This window comes from Bicyclus anynana, chromosome 16 (genome assembly GCF_947172395.1).
Source record: "Bicyclus anynana chromosome 16, ilBicAnyn1.1, whole genome shotgun sequence".
Taxonomy (NCBI): domain Eukaryota; kingdom Metazoa; phylum Arthropoda; class Insecta; order Lepidoptera; family Nymphalidae; genus Bicyclus; species Bicyclus anynana.
In genome coordinates this window covers 12,897,944-12,925,217 of record NC_069098.1, presented here as the reverse complement: position 1 = coordinate 12,925,217, position 27,274 = coordinate 12,897,944, and the positions used below count along the sequence as shown (strand labels likewise).

The following is a 27,274-nucleotide window of genomic DNA, read 5'->3' as shown; positions in this document are numbered from 1 at the left end:
GTTTTTGATTCTATAATCTGCAGACCTTTTAACTCCTGCCCCCGGCGCAAATACAAGGCATGTTATAATAAGTAACTAGTGAATCAATAAATATTATTATTATTATTAAAAAAAAGTTAACTGTATGTGTAACTTGTGTGTGTATGTTAAGTTGCGTTTGTTTGAAAGATATATTATTCGAAAGTGTTTTAGTTTAATGAAAATTGACTCAGTAAATTAATAGTTATTAGGAGGGTGGCGGGGGGGGGGGGGGGGGGGGGGGGGAGTTAGAAATTGAAGAAGTAAAACTAGGTTAAATGTAGGTATGAATTTTCATCTAATTCCGATAAAAGATTTTTTGTAGATTGTGAAATTTTATAATCTTATTTATTTTGCAAACATCTAGACAATGTAAAAAACAAATTACATATTAATTAATTAATATTGACCCGAATGTCTTATAAAATATATTCAAACCCCTATTGGCATCTTCCCTATTGGCTTTTCGAAGTGGGGAGGCAGGGTAGTAGTAGTAGGGGTAACGGGAAGGCTGATAAGAACTGTCGTTATTCTAATAAGGGCCTGTAGCCATGTGGCACGTAGATTCTCTTTCTACAAACGCTAACGCTTCCTAAACTAAAACTAATGTATTGCAATGACAGATCCGGTCGATAACTCACGTGACTTGTCGATAACAAATGTCATTCCTATAAGTACATTTTTTATTTTCGAAGTGTTTGCGATTTTAGAAAGAGAATCGAAGCGGCACATGGCTATACATGTTAGGAGAAGAAGAAGAAATACTTTATTGCACACAAAAATACAATTATAAATTAAAACAATATAAAGATAAATTAACTTAGCATGCAAAGGCGGCCTTATTACTAAAAGTAATCTCTACCAGGCAACCCCTGACGAGAGAACTTGCGAAGAAAGAGCGGGAAGGTGCAATGCATTAAATGTAATTATATATATAAATAATTAAATAAATGTAATATAATATATACGTGAATAGAATATTAAAATTTACATATGCATTACATAACATACATACATAATTATTCCTGACTGTTATGGGTTTTTTTTAAATTTTAATTTGTCGTTTATTTGTCTTTTTAGTACTAGACTTAACAACGCATAACTTTTTAAATTCCTATTAACATTTTATTATAGTGTATACGTGTATAATACCTATAAAAATAAATAAATAATTGGTTGAGTAGTTATGCCGCGAAAAGGTAACCGAAAAAGAGACAGACAGATTGACAGACTTACGTGCTTTTGCATTTCTAATATTAGTACCTATAGATGGATACTGTTTATCTTTTATATAACTAATCTTACATAAAAATTATTTATAAAATTCAAATTAAATATTATTTTGCCTTAATTTTGCTACGACATTATATTGTACCTACATTTATAAAATACAATTGTTAGATTTTTAATTATTTAAATAATTATAAATACATAAGACAACATATAAAAACTCCTTCTTCCAGATAAATGTTTTAATCTGTACTGTTTATTAATGATAATGGTTTTATTCTGAGGTTGGTAGGGTATTGTGATACATACTCTATGTAAAAGAGGCGAACATGCGATTATGTGGCGTGAAGTTTATTTAATTAATGTATTATCCATCTACCAAAGTAACGATTTGTTTAAGAATGAGTAATAAGTTATTTGAAATACAGTTTATACATTCCAGCTTGTGTTATTTTATTCCTTTGCTTTTATCAGAAGTGAGAGTACCTACGAACACGATGTCATTACCTACATTAAAGTCGATCTACAGAAAGAAAATGTAACGGCATTTAAATGAAGTGTGAATTTGGGAAACAGTGGTTTACATTACGAGAAATGCGATAAAAATCATACGTGTGTACAACCATTAAGTATGTATACCACTGACGGCTATGGGACGCACGCCGCATGGTCCCGGTAAAAGTATTTATGCGATGTCGGTTGTCGATGCTTACAATATCTAACAAGAATGAAGAAACGTAAACGTAACACACTTATACCATGTTGACGATATTTATGAGCAAAACAGTCAAACAGTCCAACAGCACTCATAAGAGGATATTATTTGAAAAACTGCGAGAGAACAGAGAAGAACGTGTAAATTAATAACAAAATACAAAGATGCATGTGTGGTGTTAGCTGCAGAGTTATATGAGATGGAATCCTGTTGGTTTGACGGATGAGAAATACCAATGATGTCTAAATATATTAAACTAGGTGTCTGGTGAGTTTTATTAGTTTGATTAAACAGCCTCATAAATTATTCAGTTGTGACTAATATGAAATAAAATTACAAAGAATAAATAATCACTAGGTGAAACTAAGTATGGTTGATAGGTTGTCAGTTTGTCTGGCTTATTGTCAAAACATTTTTGTTAGATGACTATATCTAGGAAACCAAAATCATTTAAGTGAAAAGTACACACACACACACACACATACACACTGCTCAAGAAATTAACGTATGAAGACAGACCACTCTAGGGTTGTTAGGATGTAGGACACTGGCATAATGTAATATTGAGAAATCTTAATTATAGAACTACATTACATCCGTTGCTGACATGGGACTAAAATGAATTAACAAAAATATTGTTTTTTTTTGTGCCTGTAACTTCAAACTATACATTTGTTATATGTGAGTTTTTATGACTGAATAACATAAAAATTAAAAATATATGAAGTTTAATGGTTCAAGTATTATTTTAGGCCTTGATGTAGGTACCTGATAACAAGTTTTGAGACAGCTATTACAATATTTTCAGATAGGATTTGCTTAGATATATCATTATGTAGATTACTGTATGTACTTAATATAAATTTTTTTAAATCTTTTAAGAAATTGGATTGATAGATTTCTTGAAAAATAAATTTGTAGTTATGTTTGAAAACCTATTTAACTATTCAAGCGTTGACAACATGCCTTCAGCCTATTTAGTATAGAACAGTTATTAACAATCTGCAGCAACACAGTAAATGATTCTTATCCATGAATATTATTATATTCGGCTTATCTACAAGAGTACTAAGAGATATTATGATATTCATCTTAATGAAATCTTATAATTAATTAAATTGGAGATTTTTTTTTAGGGTGATATTAAAAAGTTACTTGTGTGACAATTGAGTAATAAATAATTAATTATAATAATATCATTGATCACAAATTGTCTTAGAGCCCAGTCTGTATGGACTTCAAGTAAAGAGACACAGATTGCCATAAATAGGTTGTAAAATATTTGTCTAAGACATATTTTGACAGTTTTGTGGGTGGGTGACGTTGGGCTCTCTTTTCATTAATGGTCATGTGCAGATGTATAGATTCTACATACAAGTAAATTAACCATACTATTGCTGTTGTTTTAGATTCAATCAATCAGTTTATTATTTGCAGATACACTAGTGTATTTAATCCATGTCTCATTTGTTTATTTCTATAGTCAGATTGAGTAGGTATTTTAAACTATGTAAACAAACAAAAACAGCTGACTCAGGTTTGCTCAACATTTTATCATTATTTACGAATATTATCATGAAATAAAACTTCCTGTGGTAAACAAATATTTTTTTAATTTTATATTCCTATATAATATATCCTGTTATTTATCAAACAGATAATGCTTCACTTATATTAAGGGTTCCGTAGGCAATAAAGAACTCTTATAGTTTTGTTTCTTTATTATGTAGAAGCAAGCATAAGGTTTCCTCGACATATTTAAACACATTAATCAAAACGGTTTTCTCGGAGGACGATAAGGGTGATTGATTCGTACGTTTCTTTTTTGGTGACGGAAACAATAGCAACGCGGAATAACTGCTCCGGCTAGTACCAGGCTCCGGTTCACTAATTTTCGTACTAAACTAAATAAAATTAATTAATTAAACTGATAAAAAACCCGACTGCATAAATGATAAAAAAACTGAAAAGAAAAAAAAAGCTCAGTCCAGAAGTGTAGAAAACAATTAGAAAACAGTCGGGACCTATTATATTGAATAGAATTTCGTCTACATTTTTTATTAGGTCCCGACTTTAGTTTGATCAATTTTTATATCATTTATGCCGGGTTTTTATATTTGTTTAATTAATTAATTTATTTCACACTTTTTAGTTACGATAGATGGTGAATTTCGGATTTATTGGTTACGTTTGTTACAAAGTACGATAATGTATACCTAAGTCCAACCGAAATTAAGTAAATATTCAAAAAATCTACGCAACCCTCGGTGGCCGAATCCGACTCGCACTTGTCCGATTTTTATAATCAATATATTTCTTTTAGTCTATTTTAGGTGTTTTATAACTACACTTCATAAACCTCGCACCTTATAGTCGTCCGCCTCGCGTATTATGTATAGACTTAATTAATATTAGAATTAATAAATAACGTTTTCCTAATTGTAGTTTTTTTAACATGGCCATGATATACTATTTTGAAATTCTCACAAAAATCCCTTGAATTTGATTCGCATGTTGAAATATTCACAAAAAAAAAAACTTCACCCCGATTCTATAGCGTCTCACAGTCGTCTTGTTGGTTTTTTTTTTCTAATTTCACCTATCTAAGAACACTTGGGTTATTAAAACAAATCTAACGTTATCTGAATTACGTAAATCCGTTCAACGGTTTGGAAGATATGAGGTAATAAAGAATATTACATACATACATACAAGATACGCGCGAAAAACATAACCCTTCTTGCAGTCGGGTAAAAACAGTAAACAAACAACAAATAAACTATAATTAACAATAACAACGAAACGAGAACAAAACGAAATAACAAAAATTACAAGGGAAGAAAATACGCACGACAGACTGGATTTAGTTAAAGAATCATTAACGAATACTGATATATAAGTAGGAGTATTAGTCATAGACAGCAAATAAAGTAGTGTTCTGTGCTGTGAAGTGTGAACTGTCAAATGTCAAATCTTCTTTCACTTATTAATACAAAATCAAAAAAATTATCATAGTATATGGTAATTCTGCAATAAATGAAAGGTTAAATTCACATTAAAATAAAAGAAATCATCGTTTTAATTACAACTTCTTTCTTCTTTTGATATGAAAATACGACATTTATAAAATAATTAAAGTTATAATTTAATTTTATAAATGCACATTTAATACCCATAAAACTCAATATCTTTATTTTTCATAATGGTTTGTGACTCATGTCTGCTTGGGTTCTTTTTATGTCGTTTGTATTGTTTTTGTGCAAACTCTATATATTTAACATAGAGGAATTAGAAATGGAAATGGATCGCACCCAAATGCAGCAACAAAATTGTCTGTCGTTTTTTGAAGGGTACGAGGTAAACTCAGTCATCGATAATATTTAACAAAAATAAATAATAAAATATTTAACAAGAATAATATAATCTGTACACAGAATATTAAATTAATGGATCGATGTTTTGCTGTTTGTTCGTTCGTTAGAAGAATAGTATCTATTTTTCTTTTAGATATGCTTGTTTTTATTACAAATTTATTATTTATTATAATTATGTTTTTGATGACCTCCGTGGCGCAGTGGTATGCGCGGTGGATTTACAAGAAGGAGGTCCTGGGTTGGATTCCTGACTGGGCTGATTGAGGTTTTCTTAATTGGACCAGGTCTGGCTGGTGGAAGGCTTCGGCCGTGGCTAGTTACCACCCTACCGGCAAAGACGTCCCGCCGAGCGATTTAGCGTTCCGGTACGATGCCGTAACCGAAAGGGGTGTGGATTTTCATCCTCCTCCTTACAAGTTAGCCCGCTTCCATCTAAGACTACATCATCACTTACCATCAGGTGAGATTGTAGTCAAGGGCTAACTTGTAAACAATAAAAAAAAAAATCTTAGATTGCATCATCGCTTACCATCAGGTGAAACTGAAATCGAACGTCACGTCATCTTTTAGTGAATTAGAAGTTGTTGACCATTTTTCATGCCATTGAACTACTTACTACACAAACCGGAATGATTAGGGAGTTTTTTCAGTCGACGAAAACGATTACAACAATGAAACATCGATACGATATAAGTATACACGCGTTAGATCGTTGATTGATTGACAGAGAGGTAACGTCTTGCGAGGCAGGTCCTTCTATAATTAGTCCAAGATAATTAATTAATTGTATGTGAATCCGGGCTCAAAAGGGCTAGAACCCAGAGCCGTAAAGCTTATTATTAAAAATAAAATGTATGTAAATCGAAACGAAAAGTGTCGCTTAAAAGAACCTTTTTGAGTAGTATTATTGTTGTGTAAAAAACCTAAAGTTGTGGACTATAGCATTTTATTAGATTGCAACATTTTGTATAATTATGAAAATTAGTAATTATTATGGGGTTGTGGTTAGAATTATATATTCGGATGGTTACAATGATATGTGCATAAGGTTTTAACTAGGGTATACTAGTACACTAAAGGTAAAAAAAAAAATTAGAAAATTCCTTGGCCAACATATTAAGTGGTATAGGTTTTGAATATAGATTTGTATTGGGTCCTTAGGTAGTCAGTACATTTGTGCATCTACAAAGTGCACGCCACCGAGTTGTTGGTACCTGCATGCAACTGATGGGTGGTCTGCATCAAGTATGAATCAATATAGAGACTTAAATCATTACATCAGTAAAATAATTAATGGATATAGCCAAAAAAAAAAAAAAAGAAATTTAACAGAATTAAAAAAAAAAGAATATACTAAAATTAATGAATAGGTAAAACCTCTGATAGCAAACTAGAGGTATATAACAAAGGGGGTGGTCTGGTCTAAGACAGGTTTATGCTACTATTATTACAAAAAAGGGGGTAGTCTGAAGATAATTATACAATACATAGTCAAATATCATCTTTTCTTATCTAGTGATAACTACTAGGATTGGATTACATACTAAAATTATTACAATCATAAATCGCAATATTTTCAAGAAGTCTTTATTATCATTAAAAAAAAAAAAGCATTTATTTAAGAGAAAGAGTCTTTTGTCTGAATTAAAGTAAATTGATAGATTAACACATGTTTAACATTTTATTTCATTTTATGTACCGGGTCTAAGGTTCATTCAATTATAGACTGATTTTCTCTTGGATGCTAGGTATGCTAGTTATGTTAAATTAAATTATTTGTCAAACAAGTATGATATTTATCTGAACGATTAAGTGACTGAGCTATGTGATACTGTGTGAAAATATTTGATTACAGATCCGAGATGCATGGATATTGATTGATGAATATGGGATATATGAGATTCTCATGATAATCATTGGGTTGAACACAGCCCTATTCGACAGTTGACCCAAATCACAAAGATGAGAGAAGTTACACTATGTATTGATAACACACGATTTAAATTTAGTATTTTTATTTATGATATGATGATATTATAATTATGTATTATATTGAGAGTTATTAGTTTTGATATCATATATACATATATTTTAAATATTTGCTCACATCCATGATGTTATTCATTAATTATGACTTACTGATGACGATTTGTGTTTTGGTAAAATTTTAATATAAGGATAGATGTATTACACAGGCCGACACGATTTTCGTTGTCCAAGATATAATTATTTTTTTTCTACTGATTTTGTAGTGCTGATTACGAAATCAGACCTAATTTTATCATATCACATCAGATTTTTAGTAAAATTAATATATTCGCTAGTTTTGATTTTTCAGTGAAATTTTCGAGTTTTGGCACTCTTTCTTTGAATTAAGCGACCTCTCATGAGAAATTACTTCAGTTATAACAACGACACACCTATTTGTAACGCGTTTCGTGGAAATAAGCTGTTATAGTGCCTTTGTTAAAAAAAAATATATATATATTTTAGTTAATGGTTTTTTTTGTTGTTGGAAAACGTCTGATAAACATAACGTCTTCTATAAAGTGTCACAATAGTCCAGATATATTTTGTTACATTTGTTGAAACTTTATGATTCTAAGCAAAAACTGAAAAATTTGTGGAAAATATGTATAATAAATATGTAGCTTATTTTGACTTCAAAATACAAATAAAATCGTGGACTCTGCAGTTTGTACTAATCGTGTTGAACAATTAAGGCAGTGGACACTGGACATACAGCAAAAGACAATCTCTACCTTTTGGTACTACCTATGATATAGTGAAAGCAAGACAATCATACAGATATTGTTATTTTTGCTGTATGTTAGAAGCTTTTAAAGTAAAATTTGTTTTCCTTTTTGTAAAAAAAATTGATGTGATAGATTAATTGTGCAGGTATTTTTGTGTTCAAAATACTATAAATTACTGATAATTTTTACTGAAATCAAAACAACGTTCAAAAAGTATTCATTTGTCGGCCGGTGTTATCGATAATATTTTAGATAGTATTATAGTATAGTAGTGTTATGACGACTAATATACCGTTATTTGTTTTGTGAATGATTATGGATATATTTGTTGTATAATAATTTCTCTATTGATTATTACACAGCAAAATAAAATAAATAAATAAATATAAAAAGATTCCAACGAATTGATAAACTCCTTTTTTTTGAAGTCGTTTAAAAATGTATGTATATGTATTTATATCTGATTTTATATTTTGATTATCTTCTATCACATGTCATCTGGAAGTCTAACACGATCATGAAGTCCTGTAACTATATTAGTTCTGAACTTGATGGTGAGGGGTTCGGTGCAGATGCAACACATCATCTGGAAGTCTAACACGATCACAAAGTCCTGTAACTTTACTAGTTCTTGACTTGGTGGTGAGGGGTTCGGTGCAGATGTCACACATCATCTGGAAGTCTAACACGATCACAAAGTCCTGTAACTTTACTAGTTCTTGACTTGGTGGTGAGGGGTTCGGTGCAGATGTCACACATCATCTGGAAGTCTAACACGATCACAAAGTCCTGTAACTTTACTAGTTCTTGACTTGGTGGTGAGGGGTTCGGTGCAGATGTCACACATCATCTGGAAGTCTAACACGATCACAAAGTCCTGTAATTTTACTAGTTCTGGACTTGGTGGTGAGGGGTTCGGTGCAGATGTCACACATCATCTGGAAGTCTAACACGATCACAAAGTCCTGTAACTTTACTAGTTCTGGACTGGGTGGTGAGGGGTTCGGTGCAGATGCCATTAATCGATGATGACGAATTTGACAAATATAAATAATGTTTTGAAATGATGAAAATAGATAAGTTGATTGACAAAAGCTTCACATGAACATTATGTTTATTTATAATATGTATCACTCTTATTCTTATTTAACATTTTTATGATAAAAGTATATAGAAGAAATCAAGAATTTCATTATAGTTTCATTGGATTCTTTTAAATAACTTATGGGATGCTGTGTGATAATTAATTATAAAATTTTATTGTTAACATTGTTCTATTTATAGTTGATATTATAGTAATGTCATAATTTCATGATATTCTTGTGTTGTTTGGGGACAAACTTTTAGTAAGGATGGCCGAATATTAGAAGATAAAGACATTACATTTGTAAATATTACATATCGTCTATGTACTTAATGCTTTAAATTAATCTACTACTCTGTCTAAGTTAATTACAATATTTAATAAGTCTCTGTCTAGAGTAAAGCTCCCTCTTGTCATCTGGAAGCTCAGACAAATATTAGAAGATAAAGACATTACATTTGTAAATATTACATATCGTCTATGTACTTAATGCTTTAAATTAATCTACTACTCTGTCTAAGTTAATTACAATATTTAATAAGTCTCTGTCTAGAGTAAAGCTCCCTCTTGTCATCTGGAAGCTCAGACAAATATTAGAAGATAAAGACATTACATTTGTAAATATTACATATCGTCTATGTACTTAATGCTTTAAATTAATCTACTACTCTGTCTAAGTTAATTACAATATTTAATAAGTCTCTGTCTAGAGTAAAGCTCCCTCTTGTCATCTGGAAGCTCAGACATACATAAGACCTACCTCACTAGATGTTGTTTTTCGTCAAAGTACATGATTTACTTGTATGATCTAATGCGATTATAAGAACTGTCTCAGTAGAATCGAGGTTTCATAGTTATAACTTTATATTAACATAACTTTTAGTTTAGTTTAGGAATGACAAAATGACAGACAATTTTGTCATGAATTTGGGTAATTGGACTGAATCTGGAAGTGATTAAAGATTGAATTTATTTCAAATTTGTAAAAACAAGAATTAACATACCAGTTTAACTGAATTTAAGTGTTTGGATTTTTATCAATAGAATCACTATCAAAATCTGTATAGGTCTGTATTCACAATTTGTAAATATTGAATGAGAAATCTGTTAAACTATAATTATATAATTCTTAAAGAATAATTAAATGTATTGTAGGGTGTTTCAACATATTGTTAAATCAAGGTTTAAAATTAGAAAATATCTGTAATGACAAAATTGAATTTTACTACTTGTAAATCAGTGAATTTAGCAAGTAGTAATAATAATAGATTAATTGGGACTCACTTTTGTTATAATTAGAAATTATTGGAGAATTAATGATTTGTGGTAATAAACATAAATTAAAATTTTAAATACTATGAGACATAGTTCAGTGAATCTTTATAATAATGTAATGTTAGAATTTATTTGTGTTTACAAAGTTTGAGGACAAACTTGTAGTCAGTATGGCCGAATGTTAGATTTTTAATTATTTAAATAATTATAAATACATAAGACAACATATAAAAACTCCTTCTTCCAGATAAATGTTTTAATCTGTACTGTTTATTAATGATAATGGTTTTATTCTGAGGTTGGTAGGGTATTGTGATACATACTCTATGTAAAAGAGGCGAACATGCGATTATGTGGCGTGAAGTTTATTTAATTAATGTATTATCCATCTACCAAAGTAACGATTTGTTTAAGAATGAGTAATAAGTTATTTGAAATACAGTTTATACATTCCAGCTTGTGTTATTTTATTCCTTTGCTTTTACAATATAATGTCGTTGCTAATAAAAAGCAAATTAAATATCAAGTTTTCCTTATTTACCTATTATTAATTAGTAACTCTGATGATTGCATTTCAGTGGGTACGTTTATTTAACTCATCATTACATATACTTAGGACATTATTTCTTTGATACATTTCATTCGAAAGATATTAAAAGTTTAAAATTGAAAATTTTGAAAAACTCTCGAATAATAAACGGCCCAACCAATTTTCACCGATTTTCAGCCCGTAAGTCAACTTTGATACAAAAAAACTGAATTGAAATCGCTTCATCCGTTTGGGAGCTATGGTGCCACAGACAGACTGACTGACAGACAGACAGACAGCCCTCTTTTTCGTCGGGGGTTAAAAAATGTAAGTATTAGAAAAAAGTTACGTAGTCGCCGCACAACTCAAAAACTGCTGAACCGATTTGGCTGAAAATTAGTACGGAGGAAGCTTAGAATCAGGAGACGGACTTAGGATACTTAGGGTAGGAGTTGGATAGGGTAGAGAAGGGGTAACGTAAGGGTAGCGGGTCCGCTATTTATCTAATTAATTACCTGACGTGTTTATGGATAAAAAAAATTACGAGAGAAGGATATATGTATTATGAAATTACAAGGAAAACTATAACAGCTAAGTACCAATTGCTATTCAAAGAGTAATTAATAGTCGATCAACTTAAAAAAAAGTAGTTGGAAATCGAAAATTGCATATTGATTCCGTTTATAATTAAAAAGATAAAGTTGTCAGTAAGATAAATCAGAGTCTATTAAAACTAGAAAGGTGAAATTTGGTATGACTGTTGGGTATGTACCTACTTATATTCATTTCGTCTATAATAATAAAAAGATGTCTGTAATGTCCCCTAAAATGGTAAAAAGAGAATATAAAAAAACATTTTTGAGGTTCATTCCCTACATGCAAAGTAAGGATGATTTTTTATTCTATTTTTATCCCATAAAGTGATAGTGTATATCGCTAATCTACGGAGCCTTACACTGCGGTTGGCCCGACACGCACTTGGCCGGTTATTATATTATTATTTTATTATATTGAAAAAAAAATTCTTTTTCTTTTCATAATTCTGTATTTTCTTTTTTCCATATAACGACCACTCCCAAATATACAGTCCCGTAATAGTGTCGTTATATAAACTTTGCCCTGTTTAAGGAAAATAAATAAATTGTCCTAGGTACACCCTACATTTCGAACGAATGAGATCAACTATCTGCATCCCATTCACGCACGTGTTACCAACTTCCAAAAATATATATCCCTAAAGTTAGTGTCAAAAACCTCTAAAATCGCCTTATTCAATACGTTGTCCCCCTAAAAAAATATAAATTCATAATGATTTATAAATAATATGCTGTAATATGTTCTACAAGTCTTTATTTAATACATAAAATATTACGTCTTCATCTGAAGATTTAAATTTTTTAAAAGCATACGTGTTTACATTGAATAAATGAAAAAAAAATATTGGATAAAAATTGCCGCCACAGAGTAGTTGTAAAATAACGTATAATATGTCGTTATAAGTCGCTAGGTCAAGAAATAAATATTAATATTATCAATTTAAAAATACATATTAAAGAGCCGAAAAAATCCCTGAAAATACCCCTAAAAATTTCGGACCCCTTATAAATCCCATCTCGCCTTAGACCATTAATGGTCTAAGCATCTCGCTTATTTACTTTCTAAATCTGGGGGGAAAACCCCTAAGTTGAGAACCCTGCATTCACGTCATCCGATCACCAAATCGTTCCAGCGCAGCGTCTGCGCACAAATAACAATAATAAGCTTTTTATTTTTTATTCACTGTTTCATTCGTTCACCACCCATCGCGCGGAGTCGACGTCGGATCGGACGTTATTTTGCAGTTTCTATTTCTGTTCGTGTTTATTTGCCACACGCGGTGAAATAATTCAACGTAAGTGACTTTTTGTTCTTGTTTCTATAAACTAGAGTATATTATACATTTAAGTGTTAATTAAAATATGAATATTACTACTAAATGTAGGTGTAGGTGCTTTCCAATCCAGGCACCAGGCACATATAAGATGTATCGTATTTCGTGTATGTTGCGCTTTTACTGCGTGCGTGGTAAATATGATCTATAATCGTGGTATATAAGTACTGACTGACAGGATGTTAATGTTTCGATTCTATTATGTTAAAAACATACCTAATATAAACGTACCTACCTTTTTAACTGATTTGCAATATTGTATGTATAGGTACGTTATTGTATCAGCTTAGGTAGGTAGGTAGGTTCTCCAAAATAATTATAAAACTGCCAAATCAGCACAGCAGTTAGTATTGCTGTTTTTAATAGTGATGCTGGGTTCGGTTTTAAGCTCGGGTCAATTTAGCAGAATAACTTTGTTTTTTCAAGTGCTCATATATTATTATAGCTAATTATGTAGGGTCATTTCGCCTGTTCGCGTCCACTTAGTGCAGTTGGCAAGTTTGAAGGAGAAAATAAAAATGTCGTAGCACTAATTTAATGAAAAGTTTATTTAATGTATTCATTATAATAGTCTATTTTAAGGTAACGTTTAGTTTTGTTCGAAACATCTTGTAGTTTTTTGTTTAAAAATCAGAAATGGGCCATTTACCCAGTTTGCGTCCATAAAATCCAATTTGCGTCCACCCGCTGGACCACTTGGCGTCCACCTGCTTAGACAAGGAATAAAGGGATGATATTTTTATGATAATATAAAAACAAATTGGATTTTAATAATTTATTGATTATAGAATTATAGTTATTTAAAAATCAACATATTAACATTAATAAATCACCTAAAACATTTCCTGTCTTTGGACAAAGAGCAAAACCACTTTCGCCCTCATTGAAAATTCTTTTTGGATCACTAAAAATATAGTGTGTTAGTATACTTAATTTCGAGAGTTTTCAAAGGGAGTTCCGTACAATGGACGCGAATTGGGCGATGGACGCGAACAGGCGAACTTACCCTAGTTATTTACATGATTTTACATGATACTAAAATAAAAAACGAACTTTCTGGATAGAACGGTTTTTGTTCGATTTTAATGGGACTTACACTTGAAGATAGCGGAGGTTAATGAGTTATCCCTGAAAATTGGATTTGTGAAAAACTGAAAACTGCAAAAACCTAGGTATGGATAAAAAGTTTTCAAGATATTGAGTAACAACCAACTATTAAGTGCCTAACCTACAAGGAGATAGGTAGTCATAGGTACCTACATATTTGCAATACTTTACATTTTTTGTTCCTTCGCTAACCATAGGTCTTATTAGAAGGGTCAAAGTCACTCAGCGGGTGATGGAGCGAGCTATGCTTGGGGTTTCTCTGCGTGATCGCATCAGAAATAAGGAGATCCGCAGACGAACCAAAGTCACTGACGTACCTAGCTCAGCGAGTCGCGAAGCTGAAGTGGCAGGTCACGTTCGAAGAGCCGATGGACTTTGGGGTCTCTTGGTGCTGGAATGGCGACCCCGCAATGGAAACCCCCCACTAGGTGGACGGAATACATGAAGCTGGTTGCAAGGAGCCGTTGGATGCTGGCGGCTCGAGACCGTTTTGTTTGGAAGTCCATGCAACAGGCTTAGGTCCAGCAGTGGACGTCCATCGGTTGATAATGATGGACATTAAATAGGTATAGATGGCATCATAATTTACATAAGTGTTCTGTTCATATTCAACGTTGTTTTGTCTATTTACATTCCTGTAGATAAGCATTCTGAGTATTTCGCCGAGCTTCTGCGTTCGAGCTACCTACTCATAGGATAAATAAACAAAGGCGTTTCCGAGAAGCGTGCATGTAGGTAGAAAAAACATTCTGTAAATGGGCCATATTTAACGCCACTTTAGAACGTCTTTAAACTTTTGTTTGGAGTATTGGAAGGGGAAGGCTTGAGACGAACATTTAGACGAAATTCAGGACATTATCAATTTAGGCTTGTAGGTACATGTATTCTGTGGCCATGTCAAGAATAGGTATGACGTATGAGTATACCTGTTTTGTAACCTTAATAATAAGTCCCTGATTATATTATTACTAGCGGACGCCCGCGACTTCGTTCTCGTGGAGTTTAGTTTTGCACAAATCCCTCGGGAACCATGGATTTTTCCGTTAAAAGCAGCCTATGTGTTAATCCAGGCTATAATATATCTCAATACCAAATTTCAGCTAATTCGGTTCAGTAGTCGAAGCGTGAAAGAGTAACAAACATTCATATCATCAAAATCATCAGTTTTTGGAAATCTCGGGAAACCATGGATTTTTTCGCGATAAAAAGTATATGTTGCTTAATAGGTACCACCTCTTTTTCCATTGAGAGTCCCAAATCGGTTCAGTCGATTTGTAATATGTCTGTCAGGCTAACAGAGATTAACCTGGACAAACAGACATATTACAAACAATTTTTTAAAAAGTTCGTGTTTCAATGTCGTGAAAAAAACTAAAAGCACACGAGGAAAGACAGTTCTTTTGAAATAACACAGACGCCTAAATTTTTAATCATACAAACTTAAGCGTCTCAAAGATTTTATACTATTAGATATGCTATTAGCGCGTGGAAATTGAGGCGTACAAAAGTGGCTAATTGTCTTAATTTAATTTAGTCGCATAGTAAACACCAAAAGTTATACATATAAATAAATAATAGTCATGCATTGTGCATGTGTGCGCTTAGTGGATTTGCTAAATTCAGATCACTTTGCCTGACTTTGCGGTAATTTTGTAGGCACGTAACATATCTAACAGTATTAAATCTTGACATATAATGTAAGTGGGTATAGATATTGGTAAATACGAGTAAATACCCACATAAAAATACCGTAGCTCGAACAAAATACCCCACCGTCACTGCTCGCATTATAACCGGTTTCGATAAGGAAAACAGAATAAAAAATTCCTCTCTAAGGTTTGTTATTAATCCGAATTGTGATATCCAATCATCAATATCTATAAATAAATCAAGAAATTGCATAATTATATAAAATCAAGTAGTGACGTAATCAATTCATAAGTTTAAGGAAACACAAGCCAGAAGGGCATTCCACATCTTCGCTGTTCTTATTAGTAACGTCGATGTGAAACGTTTTGTGCTAGATCACACTAATATTATAAAGCTGAAGAGTTTGTTTGGTTGAACGCGCTAATCTCAGGAACTACTGGTCCGATTTGAAAAATTCTTTCAGTGTTAGATAGCCCATTTATCGAGGAAGGCTATAGGCTATATATTATCCCTTGATTCATACGGGAACGTGAACCACGCGGGTAAAACCGCGCGGCGTCAGCTAGTATCGATATAGGAAGTGACTGAATGAGGTAGGCAGAGGATCGTGTGATATATGACTAGCTGTCTGTATGTCACCGTTTCTCGTCTAAACCGCTGAATGCGGTCTTAGTAGGTGCTCTATTCTCAGTAGAATGTGCCTTCTGAAGTGGTGGTCACTAATTTGGTTTTTATTAATAACCTATTAATTAAAGTAAGGGTGGGCACACCCTAGTATTCGACTGAACTCATTAAAAGACATCCACACTCAAAAGTATCTTAAAAAAGGGTCTCAAATGAAAGCTCACTGAAGAAGAATATTGATGACTTGATCGAAAGAGTATTTAATAATTTCATGACATTCGGGCTCAGACCAACTATTGTATAGGACCTGCCTCGCTAGGTGTTACTTTTGTGTCAAACTATATGATCGACGATCTAATGCGATTATAAATGCTGTCTCTACAGAATCGATGTCAAATAGTTGTAAACGTATTCGTCGGTTAAAGAGCTCCGTAAAAATACCTTGTTGTGTAGTTGAGTGGTGTAAAAAACGGACAAAAACTTCTAGTTTAGTATAAGATATATAATAATAATAATAATAATAATAATAAAGCTTTATTGAATTTCATATAAATCTTAAAAACTACCACACAATCTGAAATAACATATCTAAAATAAATTTGTTTTTTTTTTTGTCTATATTTACACGTTTTTTATTTATTTATTTTTATATTTACCTCCTAAGGATAAAAGCCTCCTCCAATGTTTTCCACTTTTCCCTATCTTTAGCTGCCTCTTGCCATTTCACTCCCGCTGTCGCCTCTATTTCATCTACCCATCTAGCAGCTGGGCGGCCTCTCGGTCTTGTGCCTATTGGATCTGCCCATTTCATAAGATATACCCCCTCCACTCTGTCACTCTTTTTGTCCATCTTTGATCTTGCAGACGAGCTATGTGTCCTGCCCACTTCCATTTTAATGCTAGAGCTTGAGCTAGGCCGTCTGTTGCTTTTGTGAGGTTGCGTATTTTAGTATGTCTTATTTTATTTATTTTTTTTTATGTTTAGCATGCTCCGCTCCATTCCTCGTTGGCATGTTATAATTTTATTTATGATGTTTTTGTTAAACTTCCATGTCTGACAAGCATAGGTTAGGCATGGTATAAGGCAAGAATTCATGACCTTAGTCTTCAGCTTGGTTGGCATGTTTCTCTTAAATATTTCTTTAAAGCTCCAGTACTTATTCCATGTTAACTGGGCCCTGCGCTCTACCTCCTGGTAGCTGTTTAGTTTGTCGAAGCTTATTTGCTTGCCTAGGTAGACTTGTATTTTTCGGTATACTGGAGAAGCTCGTTATCGACATATATTTGTACCTTGGTGCTGTTGGTCATTACCATAGTTTTAGTGAGGTTCATTTCTAGCCCGGCGAGCTTGCTAGCTTTATTTAGTGACTCTACCATGCGTTGTAGTTCATTTCCGTTCTCTGATATTAGCACCAAGTCGTCGGCGAAACGTAGGTGACTTAGATAATTCGTTTTTACTTTTATACCGCAATCATTCCAGTCAAGCTTGCTTATTATAGACTCTAATGTGGCTATAAACAGTATAGGAGAGAGCGGGTCCCCCTGTCTTACGCCTCTCATTACAGGGAACCAAGGACCTGCCGTTTCTAGTTTAACTCTGCTTTTACTTTTCCTGTATATACTTTTGATTACTTTTATTAACCGACTTCCAAAAAGGAGGAGGTTCTACGTTCGGCTGTATGTATGTTTTTTTTTTTTTTTTTTTTTATGTATGTCCAGCGATAATTCCGTCATTTGTTGACCGATTTTGAAAATTCTTTTTTTGTTTTGAAGGGTTTGATTCCAGGGTGGTCCCATTTTTTTCATGTCAAGATCTGATGATGGCATCTTGGAGAAATCGAGGGGAACTTTCGAAAATCGTAGAGACGGCTAGTGCGTTTGTTAGTGTTTCCATAAGGTATTTTAAACCACTACAATTTTATGAAGGTCTGGAGTTGGTCTGATGATGGAGCTGATACGATGGAACTCGTCAACGATTTACAGCAGGTACCTTTTGTTTGGGCTTGATTTATTTGTATTGATGAGAACTTTCCACCTAGATGGGTTGTGACTGTATTAAGGGTCTGATGATGAAGACAAAGGACAGTGAACAGAACTTCTCGACGGTTCACTGTAGCTACCTTGTGTTTGGACTTGATAAATTTGTATTGATGAGAACTTTCCACCTAGATGGGTTGTGACTGTATAAGGGGTCTGGTGATGAAGACGAAGGATAGTTAAGGGAATTCCTCGACGGTTCACAGTAGCTACCTTGTGTTTTGACTTGATAATTTTGTATTGATGAGAACTTTCCACCTGGATAGGTTGTGACTGTATTAGAGGTCTGGTGATGAAGATGAAGGAGAGTTAAGGGAACTCTTCGACGGTTCACAGTAGCTACCTTGTGTTTGGACTTGATAAATTTTATATTGATGAGAACTTTCCACCCATATGGATTGTGACTGCAAAGGGGGTCTGGTGATGAAGACGGAGGACAGTCACCTTTCACGTTTTTCTGAATATTCATATTACGTGTGGATAAAGGGGGAGTGAAATTTTGTATATGAGTTAAGGTAGTATTTTATTAAAATTGGGATTGTAGGACTTAGATACTTATCATAAGAAAATAACGTTTCAACTAATTGCTCATTAATTTTTGTTCACACTCAGGTGTGCTAACACTAAAAATTAAAAATAAAAATTTTAATAAAAAAAATTCAACCGACTTCCAACTCAAAAATTAACCTAAACTAAAAAGCAAAAAATACGCTTGGCAGCAGACTTATAGGTCTATAGTTCCCAATATCCTTCGGGTCGCCTTTTACATAAGATATATACTAAACTAGAAATCTAAGCTCGTTTTCCTCAGAAAATGACAGACAATTTTGTTTGTGACTATAAGTGCGATACAGGTCCTTCTATAATTGGTCTGAGCATTCGGGGGTTTTTCAAAATTTTATGTTATTTAATTTCCAGTTCCATCATGTGTTACAACGGGAAATGTATGCACTGCATCGAAGTGGAGACTGGCTCCCTCATCTTTGCTATCATCAGCATGGTAAGTTTTTCTTATAACTAACTCACTGGTCCCGATGAGGTCCAAGGTTGGAAACCCGGGTTAGGCCAACAAAAAAAGTAGGTACGTTATTGGGATATTTCTTACAAGAAAATGAACTTGACCTCTGCCTTCGATTTGGAGTGCGTAGGTTCGAATCCGGTCCGGGGCATGCACCTCCAACTTTTCAATTTCTCATTTTCTATTTCCATTCCAAATTTCAGCCAAATCGCTTCAGTAGTAGCGGCGTTAAAGAGTAACAAACATCCAAACTTACTTAAAATTTGGCTGGTGGGAGGCTCCGGCCGTGGCTAGATACCACCCTACCGACAAAGACGTACCGCCAAGCGATTTAGCGTTCCGGTACGATGTCGTTTAGAAACCGCAAGGGGTGTGGACTTTCATCCTTCCCCTAACAAGTTAGTCCGCTTCCATCTTAGATAACATCATCACTTACCATCAGGTGAGATTGTTGTCAAGGGCTAACTTGTAAAGAATAATAAAAAAAAAACATCCAAACATCCATATTTCCTCACGATGTTATCCATATAGGAAAACATCGTGAGGAAATCTGCAAACCTGAGAATTTTCTTGAAGAAGTGTGAAGTCTGTGAATCCGCATTGGGCTAGCGTGGTGGACTAAGGCCCCCTTTAATCTAATGATGATCATTATTTCAGATACTAAACAGCCTGGGGCTCCTGTTCACGGTTGGTATGCTGGTGTACACGAACATCTTACTGTCGGCAGCGTCGCATACAGACTTGGACCCCGAGTCGAGGGGCATTGTATTTGCGGGCGCTCTGACCACTAACTTTGCTCTGGGCGTCATCCTCTGCTTCTTACTGGTCCCGTTCGCCTTTACCATCGTGCTTATAAAAGGACTTGTACAGGTACGTTTAATAATATTAGAAGAATACATCGCTATCTAACCCGAAAAGCGTTCTGTGTAAGCTTGTGTTATTTGTGCCAAAATATCTGATAGTTATTTTATAATACATATAAAATATTATATAATAACATCGTGAGGAAACCTGCATACCAGAGAACTTTCTTAATTCTCTGCATATGTGAAGTCTGCCAATCCGCATTGGGCCAGCGTGGTGGACTATTGGCTAACCCCTCTCATTCTGAGAGGAGACTGGAGCTCAGCAATGAGCCGAATAGGGGTTGATAATGATTATGATGATAATAATATACACGTATCATCATCTTTAACCGCCGATGGATGGCCATCCACTGCTAAACAAAGACCTCTCTCGCAAGGACTCGGCCGCCAGCATCCAGCGGTCGCATTCCTGCAACCCGCTTGATGTCCTCGGTTCACCTAGGGGATTCATTCCAGCACCTAGGGACCCCAACGTTCACCAGCTTGTTTGCGGATCTCCTCATTTCTGATTCGATCACGTAGATAAACTCCAAGCAAAACTCGTTCGAATGCCCTGAATGACTGAACAGTCTAATAAGGTCCATAGTTACTTACGAAAACTCACGGATTTGGATTCAGAAAGCAGGGTCACTAATTATTGAGTTATTCCACCGTCATGATGTCCACCTGTGTTCGAATATTAGTGGCCATTTTGAAACAATACAATCTATATTCCATACATAGATGATAATAATCAACAGGTACATAAATACTACTCCGTTCTTCTAACTAGCTTCTAACATATCTTCTTTGCTTCTTCTATACTCATCATTCTTATTAGTTCGTATTTTTATTGAAAATGTACCCGATTTGATTCAGGAACGTTCTTCTTGGCTTTTCCCTTAAAATTTTTTTTGATTAGTTTTGCTGTATCCTGTATACATATAAATCCCTATTAGTAGAGCCGATTTCACCGCCGGTGTGCATAGAGAGTATGAATGAAAGGAGACTATCCTTTATTCATCTTCTCTATACAAACCATCTAGTTTCAAATTTTGTTTCTTTAAGACATACCTTTTATTTTAAATATAACTAATTCTTCTATGGTTCCAATATAATTGGTATACTTTTTGATGATTAGTGTTAAAACAGTAATAACAGTCACTATCACAGTTCTGACAAACTCAAATACTAGTCGTCTAGTCTATTGGGCGTGACAAAGAAATGGAGATACATACACACATACAATACATACATACGCTCCAAAAACACTACCCTCCTTCTGACGCAATCGAGTTAAAATACTTTCTTAAATGTATTTAAAACATGTTGCAGAAAAAGGCGATTTACGTGAAAGTATACTTCATTTATTCCGTGATCACCAAATGCTTGGGTATCTTCGGGGTGGTGATTGCGATCGCCTCTGGATCCTACACTCTGGAGACTTCCTTAATCGTTTTCGGCGTATGCGGTAAGACTAACTAATTCACCACATTTTCAGATATATTTTAGAGCTCCGTTTTCCGAGAACTCTTCCTAGATTCGCCATGTCTTTCCGTCTGTCCGCCCGCTGTTTAGTAAATAGAAACCTGTAATTTGTGTACATTAAGCAAGCCGACAATGTCGTAAAATAAAATGCAGTAAAATACTTTTTAGGGTTCTTCCTCTAGTAGAGTGTGAAGTTAGGATGAATATTTTTAGATTTTTTTTTAAATTTTCCAAACTTCGTCAAAAAAAACGTCAAAGTAAATTGTTAACTAATATTTTTGTCAAACGCTCCGTTTGTAAGGGATTTGTTGAAGTTACTGTCATGAAACAGTTGAAATATAGACCATCATGGCCGACAGGCGTTTTGGCTCGAATTGTCAAAAAATATTTAAAAATTTAAATTTTCATGCAATCACGTATCAAAAAATATGATTTTTTCAATCTACTAGAACGATAATGAAAAAATTGAAGACCATTAAAAAAATTCAACTGGCTTATTATGATCAAATTAAAAAACGTACGCAGAATATCTATAAATGAATACTAATATTATAAAGCTGAAGAGTTTGTTTGTTTGAATGCCCTTATCTCAGGAACTACTGGTCCGATTTGAAAAATTCTTTCAGTATTAGATAGCCCATTTATCGAGGAAGGCCATATATTATCCTCGTATTCCTACTTGAACGGGAACCACGCGCGTGGAACTGCGCGTCGTAGGCTAGTGTTTAGATATATTTCTGAAAAGGTATTAAAAATCAATAAGTATTTATTGTTGTTTCAGTTATCTATGCGTTGATCCTGAGGATGATCTACATGACCTACCATAAGTTTGAAATGGATGCCCAGTACGATAGAGCCAGGCTAGTGGAACAGAAGTACTAAGAACATAGACCCAGTGTCGTTACCTACTCCGAGATTGCTGGATATACTACAGCCTTACTGTTGAAATACTGTTTACCAACAAATTTAATTAAAAATTAGGGTAATTTATACCCTCATTTCCACTAGTCATTTCACACCTAATAATAATTATACTTGTTCTTAAATTAATGAAAATAAATTTGATTAATAAGCTTAGAACAATTAGATATGGTTATTATGTTTCTTATAACCATTTATACACAAACCATACATAATTTAAAATAAATAAGTTATGAAATGACATGCGTCTTCTACCTTCATTTCTAATTTCTTTGTTGGTAAACAGTACTCATCACGAAGGGCTGTAGTATAAGTTTATATGGACTGAGAGAATGCGATAGCCAGACATACCTCGTTTTATAGAGTTTAAGCTCATCCTTCCTTGTGTTAAAATCAAAATATGTGAAATAAGTGAACGTGATTGCCCATATGGTGTTTACGGTCAGCTACGGACATATTAAAAACAGAAAAATTAAATCTTTTTTAGCAAAATTTTTATAAATTCATATATGTTTCACTCTAAAAAGAGAAAAATAAAATCGTTAATATGTTCTTTCTATTGATCTGTTTAAATCTCTTAAAGTTTATGGAATATTTTTTTGAAATCATGTTTCCAATCGTCACTTAAATTTGCGGCAACTCTTCGTGAAACATTGTTGAAGATCAACTTAAAGGTCTCTACCAAAGGGTTGCCACAAAGCTAAGACATGTCTGCTTAGTCTGGCAACTAAAGACATGAGTCTTTATGATATCCCGTCAAAAATATCCAAAAAAATACGTACTATTCAGGATCTGGAAACTTGAATACCTTATATACAATAGGCTACTCGCCTGCTGTATAAAACTAAGAAGATTTTTTGCATAGAGTTTAGATGCCTACAAAACTAATCACATTTTTATTTGTGAAAATAATCTCGTCATTGTTATATTTTTATAAAACAAAATTGTATTTTTAAGACGTCACAGCAAACGCCAATCATAAACTGTGACGTCATTCGCTACAAATCATCGGTTTGTGATATTTCACATCACTGCGACGAATAAGTGGGGTATATCTGACTATAGCAGTCCTTCAGTCATAGTGGGGTAGGCTGGGCCTTTTAAACTATTGATTTCCTTTCCGTCAAAACAAGGCGTGATGATTTAATTTTAGTTTTCTTTATATAAATTGTATGTCTTTATACTATTGTGTGGATCCAAAGATCATAGAATAGTATTTAAATGATGTAGTATAGTGTTTAGGCTAAAAAAATACCAATTTCTGAACTTATAACTAACTATTAAGTATGTGTTTTTGATTATAACACTCGTATCGTGTAAAATATTATTAAGAAGACTCAATATTTTTTCATAATTAAATGGTTAATATATTAAAACTACCTAATATTAACTGCTGGTTTGATACCTTGTTTACTGAATTCCAAGGACATTGAACCTATCTGGCATACTTACTTATTGATTTTTTGTAAATCTCGACACACAATGAAAGTGATATTGATATCGTGGGTAGAGGAAATATTGATAACAGTTACGTTATCAACCCATTTCGGCTCACTGCTGAGCTCGAGTCTCCTCTCAGAATGAGAAGGGTTAGGCCAATAGTCCACCACGCTGGCCCAATGCGGATTGGCAGACTTCACACACGCAGAGAATTAAGAAAATTCTCTGGTATGCAGGTTTCCTCACGATGTTTTCCTTCACCGTTTGAGACGTGATAATTAATTTTTAAAAATGCACACAACTGAAAAGTTGGAGGTGCATGCCCCGGACAGGATTCGAACCCACACCCTCCAGAATCGGAGGCAGAGGTCATATCCACTAAGCTATCACGGCTCATACCATCAGGTCCATCAGGTGATAACAGTAAATGATAAGTATAACACGTCACGTATGAAATATTAAGGTCGCCATTGACGGTCAATTATTCTCACGTTTCTGAAAAGCAAAACCGTACCCAAGCGGCATACTATACAAGTTATGTACGCAGCCAACACACGATCAATTATAGTCGTGGGTGCTACAGAAACGTGAGAATAATTGACTGTATGTGGCTAGCGTTAGTTGCGTCGACGGTGCATCTTTTTGCATAAAATTCTAAATGACCTGCCACATTAAAACTTTGCGTCGTCTCATTGGTTTCGACGCATTGGTTTTGCAAGCATTGTTCAGACTGACTGGGTTGTGCGTCGTCTTGCGACCTGCAACATTAAAACTTTGCGTCGTCTCATTGGTTTCGACGCATTGGTTTTGCAAGCATTGTTCAGACTGACTGGGTTGTGCGTCATCTTGCACTATGATGACGTGCGTCAACGCAACGCATTAATGTAGCATCGCCCATAGAGATATCTAGAGTAGGTATATCACACACTTATCGTGCGCCTCTATTTCGAAAAAAAGGCAATGGGTCGATTAGGTTATTTGTCCAGGTCTGGCTGGTGGGAGGCTTCGGCCGTGGCTAGTTACCACCCTACCGGCAAAGACGTGAAAATGTGGTGTAGAAACCGAAAGGGGTGTGGATTTTCATCCTCCTTCTAACAACTTAGCCCGCTTCCATCTTAGACTGCATCATCACTTACCATCAGGTGAGATTGTAGTCAAGGGCTAACTTGTAAAGAATAAAAAAAAAAAAATGCCAGCTTCCATACAAAAAAGCTTGAAGTTATTTAGTACTGAAGCCGGCTGTGTGTAAGTACTACGTACAGGGTTTTTTTTATTTCTCTTTGAGCAATTACTTTCAAATTCTTTTCAGCTAATTTTCATTTACTTACGTCTAATCAAGGTCAACATACTTGTAGTTTGCATAGATTTTTGCTAACTTTAGTCTAGAATGAACTGCCCCCCTTGCCAAGTGGCACGTCGACTCTCTTTCTACTATCGCTAACGCTTCGAAAACTAGAAAGATGTATGGGAAAGACATTTGCTATCGACAGGTCACGTGATCAAGATCTATCATTCCCATACATTTTCTTTAGTTTTCGAAGCGTTAGCGATCGTAGAAAGAGAATCGACGTGCCACTTGGCTGAGGGAGCTGATGTGTCCAGGGGTGCGATTGCGCTATTTTAAGTAACTTTATTTGTATGGTGCCAAAATTAAAATGTCACTAACAACGATGTTGCCATGGAAACGAACGATGTCACAGCACTGTAACTTTACAAAATGCCCAGATCCCATAGCCAAGTGGCATGTCGACTCTGTTTATACGATCGCTAACGCTTCGAAATCTAGAAAGATGTATGGGTATGACAGATCTTGATCACGTTACCTGTCGATAGCAAATGTCATTCTTATACATCTTTGCACATTTCGAAGCGTTAACGATCGTAGAAAGAGAATCGACGTGCCACTCGGCTAGGGGGGCAGGCTGGTTGAGACGACTAAGTTTATAGTACGTACCTACAATGTGAGATGTCTTATGTAATTACGTGTGTTAATTTCTACGTAAATTAAGTTCAAACTCATTAAGTATAAAAGCGTAATAAAAATTTATTAAAAAAACGTATTCCTAACGTAATTTTCTAGAAATAAGATTTTGATTTTAAACGTAGGATATAATATGTACTTTTAGGTAAATGATTGGTGATTCTTATTCTATGCTTACTAAACCTATTTTTGCCGATCACTCCCATTTGTGCCAATCAATCCCATCAAATCTATATGTGCCGATCAAACCTATGGGTGCCGACCATCTCCATTTCTGCCGATCAATTCTATTTGTGCTGATCGTTAAATAGCCCGTTTTTATCTGTTTCTTTATAAAATGAGAACTCTGTTTAATCTTCAAAAGCCCATCGTCTTACGCAAATCGCCATATTGTTTTGTGCCCAAGAATGGGCGTTTTCTGCCCATTCTTGGCAAAACAATACTATACTACAGCCTTTCTTGATGAGTACTGTTTACCAACAAATAAATTAGAAATAAGGGTATAAATCACTAGTCATTTAACACCTGTTAATAAATATAATTAACTTGTTCTCAAATAATTGAAAATATATTTGATTAATAAGCTTAGAACAATTAAATATGGTTAATATATTTTACATAACATTTTATAAACAAACTACATAATTTTAATAATAATAATAAATAAATATACTTAAACAATACACATCACTATCTAGCCCCAAAGTAAGCATACAGAGTAGCTTGTGTTATGGGTGCTATGATATATAAATACTTATATAATGTGTAAATACACACAGGCACTGGAAAACACCCATGTTCAACACACAAATATTTTCCAGTTGTGGGAATCGAACCCACGGCCGGATCAAATCGGATGCAGAAAGCAGGGTCACTACCCACTGCGCCACGCGGCCGTCAAATATCGATAATAATTTATAATATCGTCGATAATTTAAAGTAAATAAGTTATGAAATGACACGGGTTTTCTATCTTCATTTCTAATTTATTTGTTGGTAAACAGTATCATCAAGAAAGGCATAGATGATGATTTGATTAGAGGCCTAACAGAATGTATATTAACACATCTCCTATTACACATCAATGATTTAATATATTACAAATTGTACACTTTTTCCTGAATTTATCAATAAAATCAATTACCTATTTATATTTGTTTTATTTCATAAGACCTACTTTTGCAATTTGTCATGATTTCAAGAATTTTTCACATTGCATTTCAAATTCTCTAATCTGCCTTTAACCTTTTAA

The 27,274-nt window shown here is 34.0% G+C and overlaps 1 protein-coding gene and 1 long non-coding RNA gene across 3 annotated transcripts in view; both read left to right on the top strand.

Moving 5' to 3' along the window:
- Nucleotides 1–27,171, top strand: part of LOC112057838 (uncharacterized) — a 39,924-nt gene extending 12,753 nt beyond the window's left edge. The window contains exons 1-5 of one of the 2 annotated variants that reach the window (XM_024098393.2): nucleotides 12,715–12,872; nucleotides 19,248–19,329; nucleotides 20,005–20,217; nucleotides 21,528–21,663; nucleotides 22,462–27,171. In XM_024098393.2, coding sequence (XP_023954161.2) covers nucleotides 19,255–19,329; nucleotides 20,005–20,217; nucleotides 21,528–21,663; nucleotides 22,462–22,562 — 525 coding nt within the window. In that variant the 5' untranslated portion in view covers nucleotides 12,715–12,872; nucleotides 19,248–19,254 and the 3' untranslated portion in view covers nucleotides 22,563–27,171. Of the gene's footprint in view, nucleotides 1–12,714; nucleotides 12,873–19,247; nucleotides 19,330–20,004; nucleotides 20,218–21,527; nucleotides 21,664–22,461 lie in introns of those variants that run through there. The other variant, XM_052886297.1, reaches the window with a different exon arrangement.
- On the top strand, nucleotides 282–10,907 carry LOC128198864 (uncharacterized). Its single transcript, XR_008251581.1, has 2 exons — nucleotides 282–1,631; nucleotides 1,723–10,907. It is a non-coding gene; the product is annotated as an uncharacterized LOC128198864 (long non-coding RNA).
- Nucleotides 27,172–27,274: the final 103 nt, after the last annotated feature.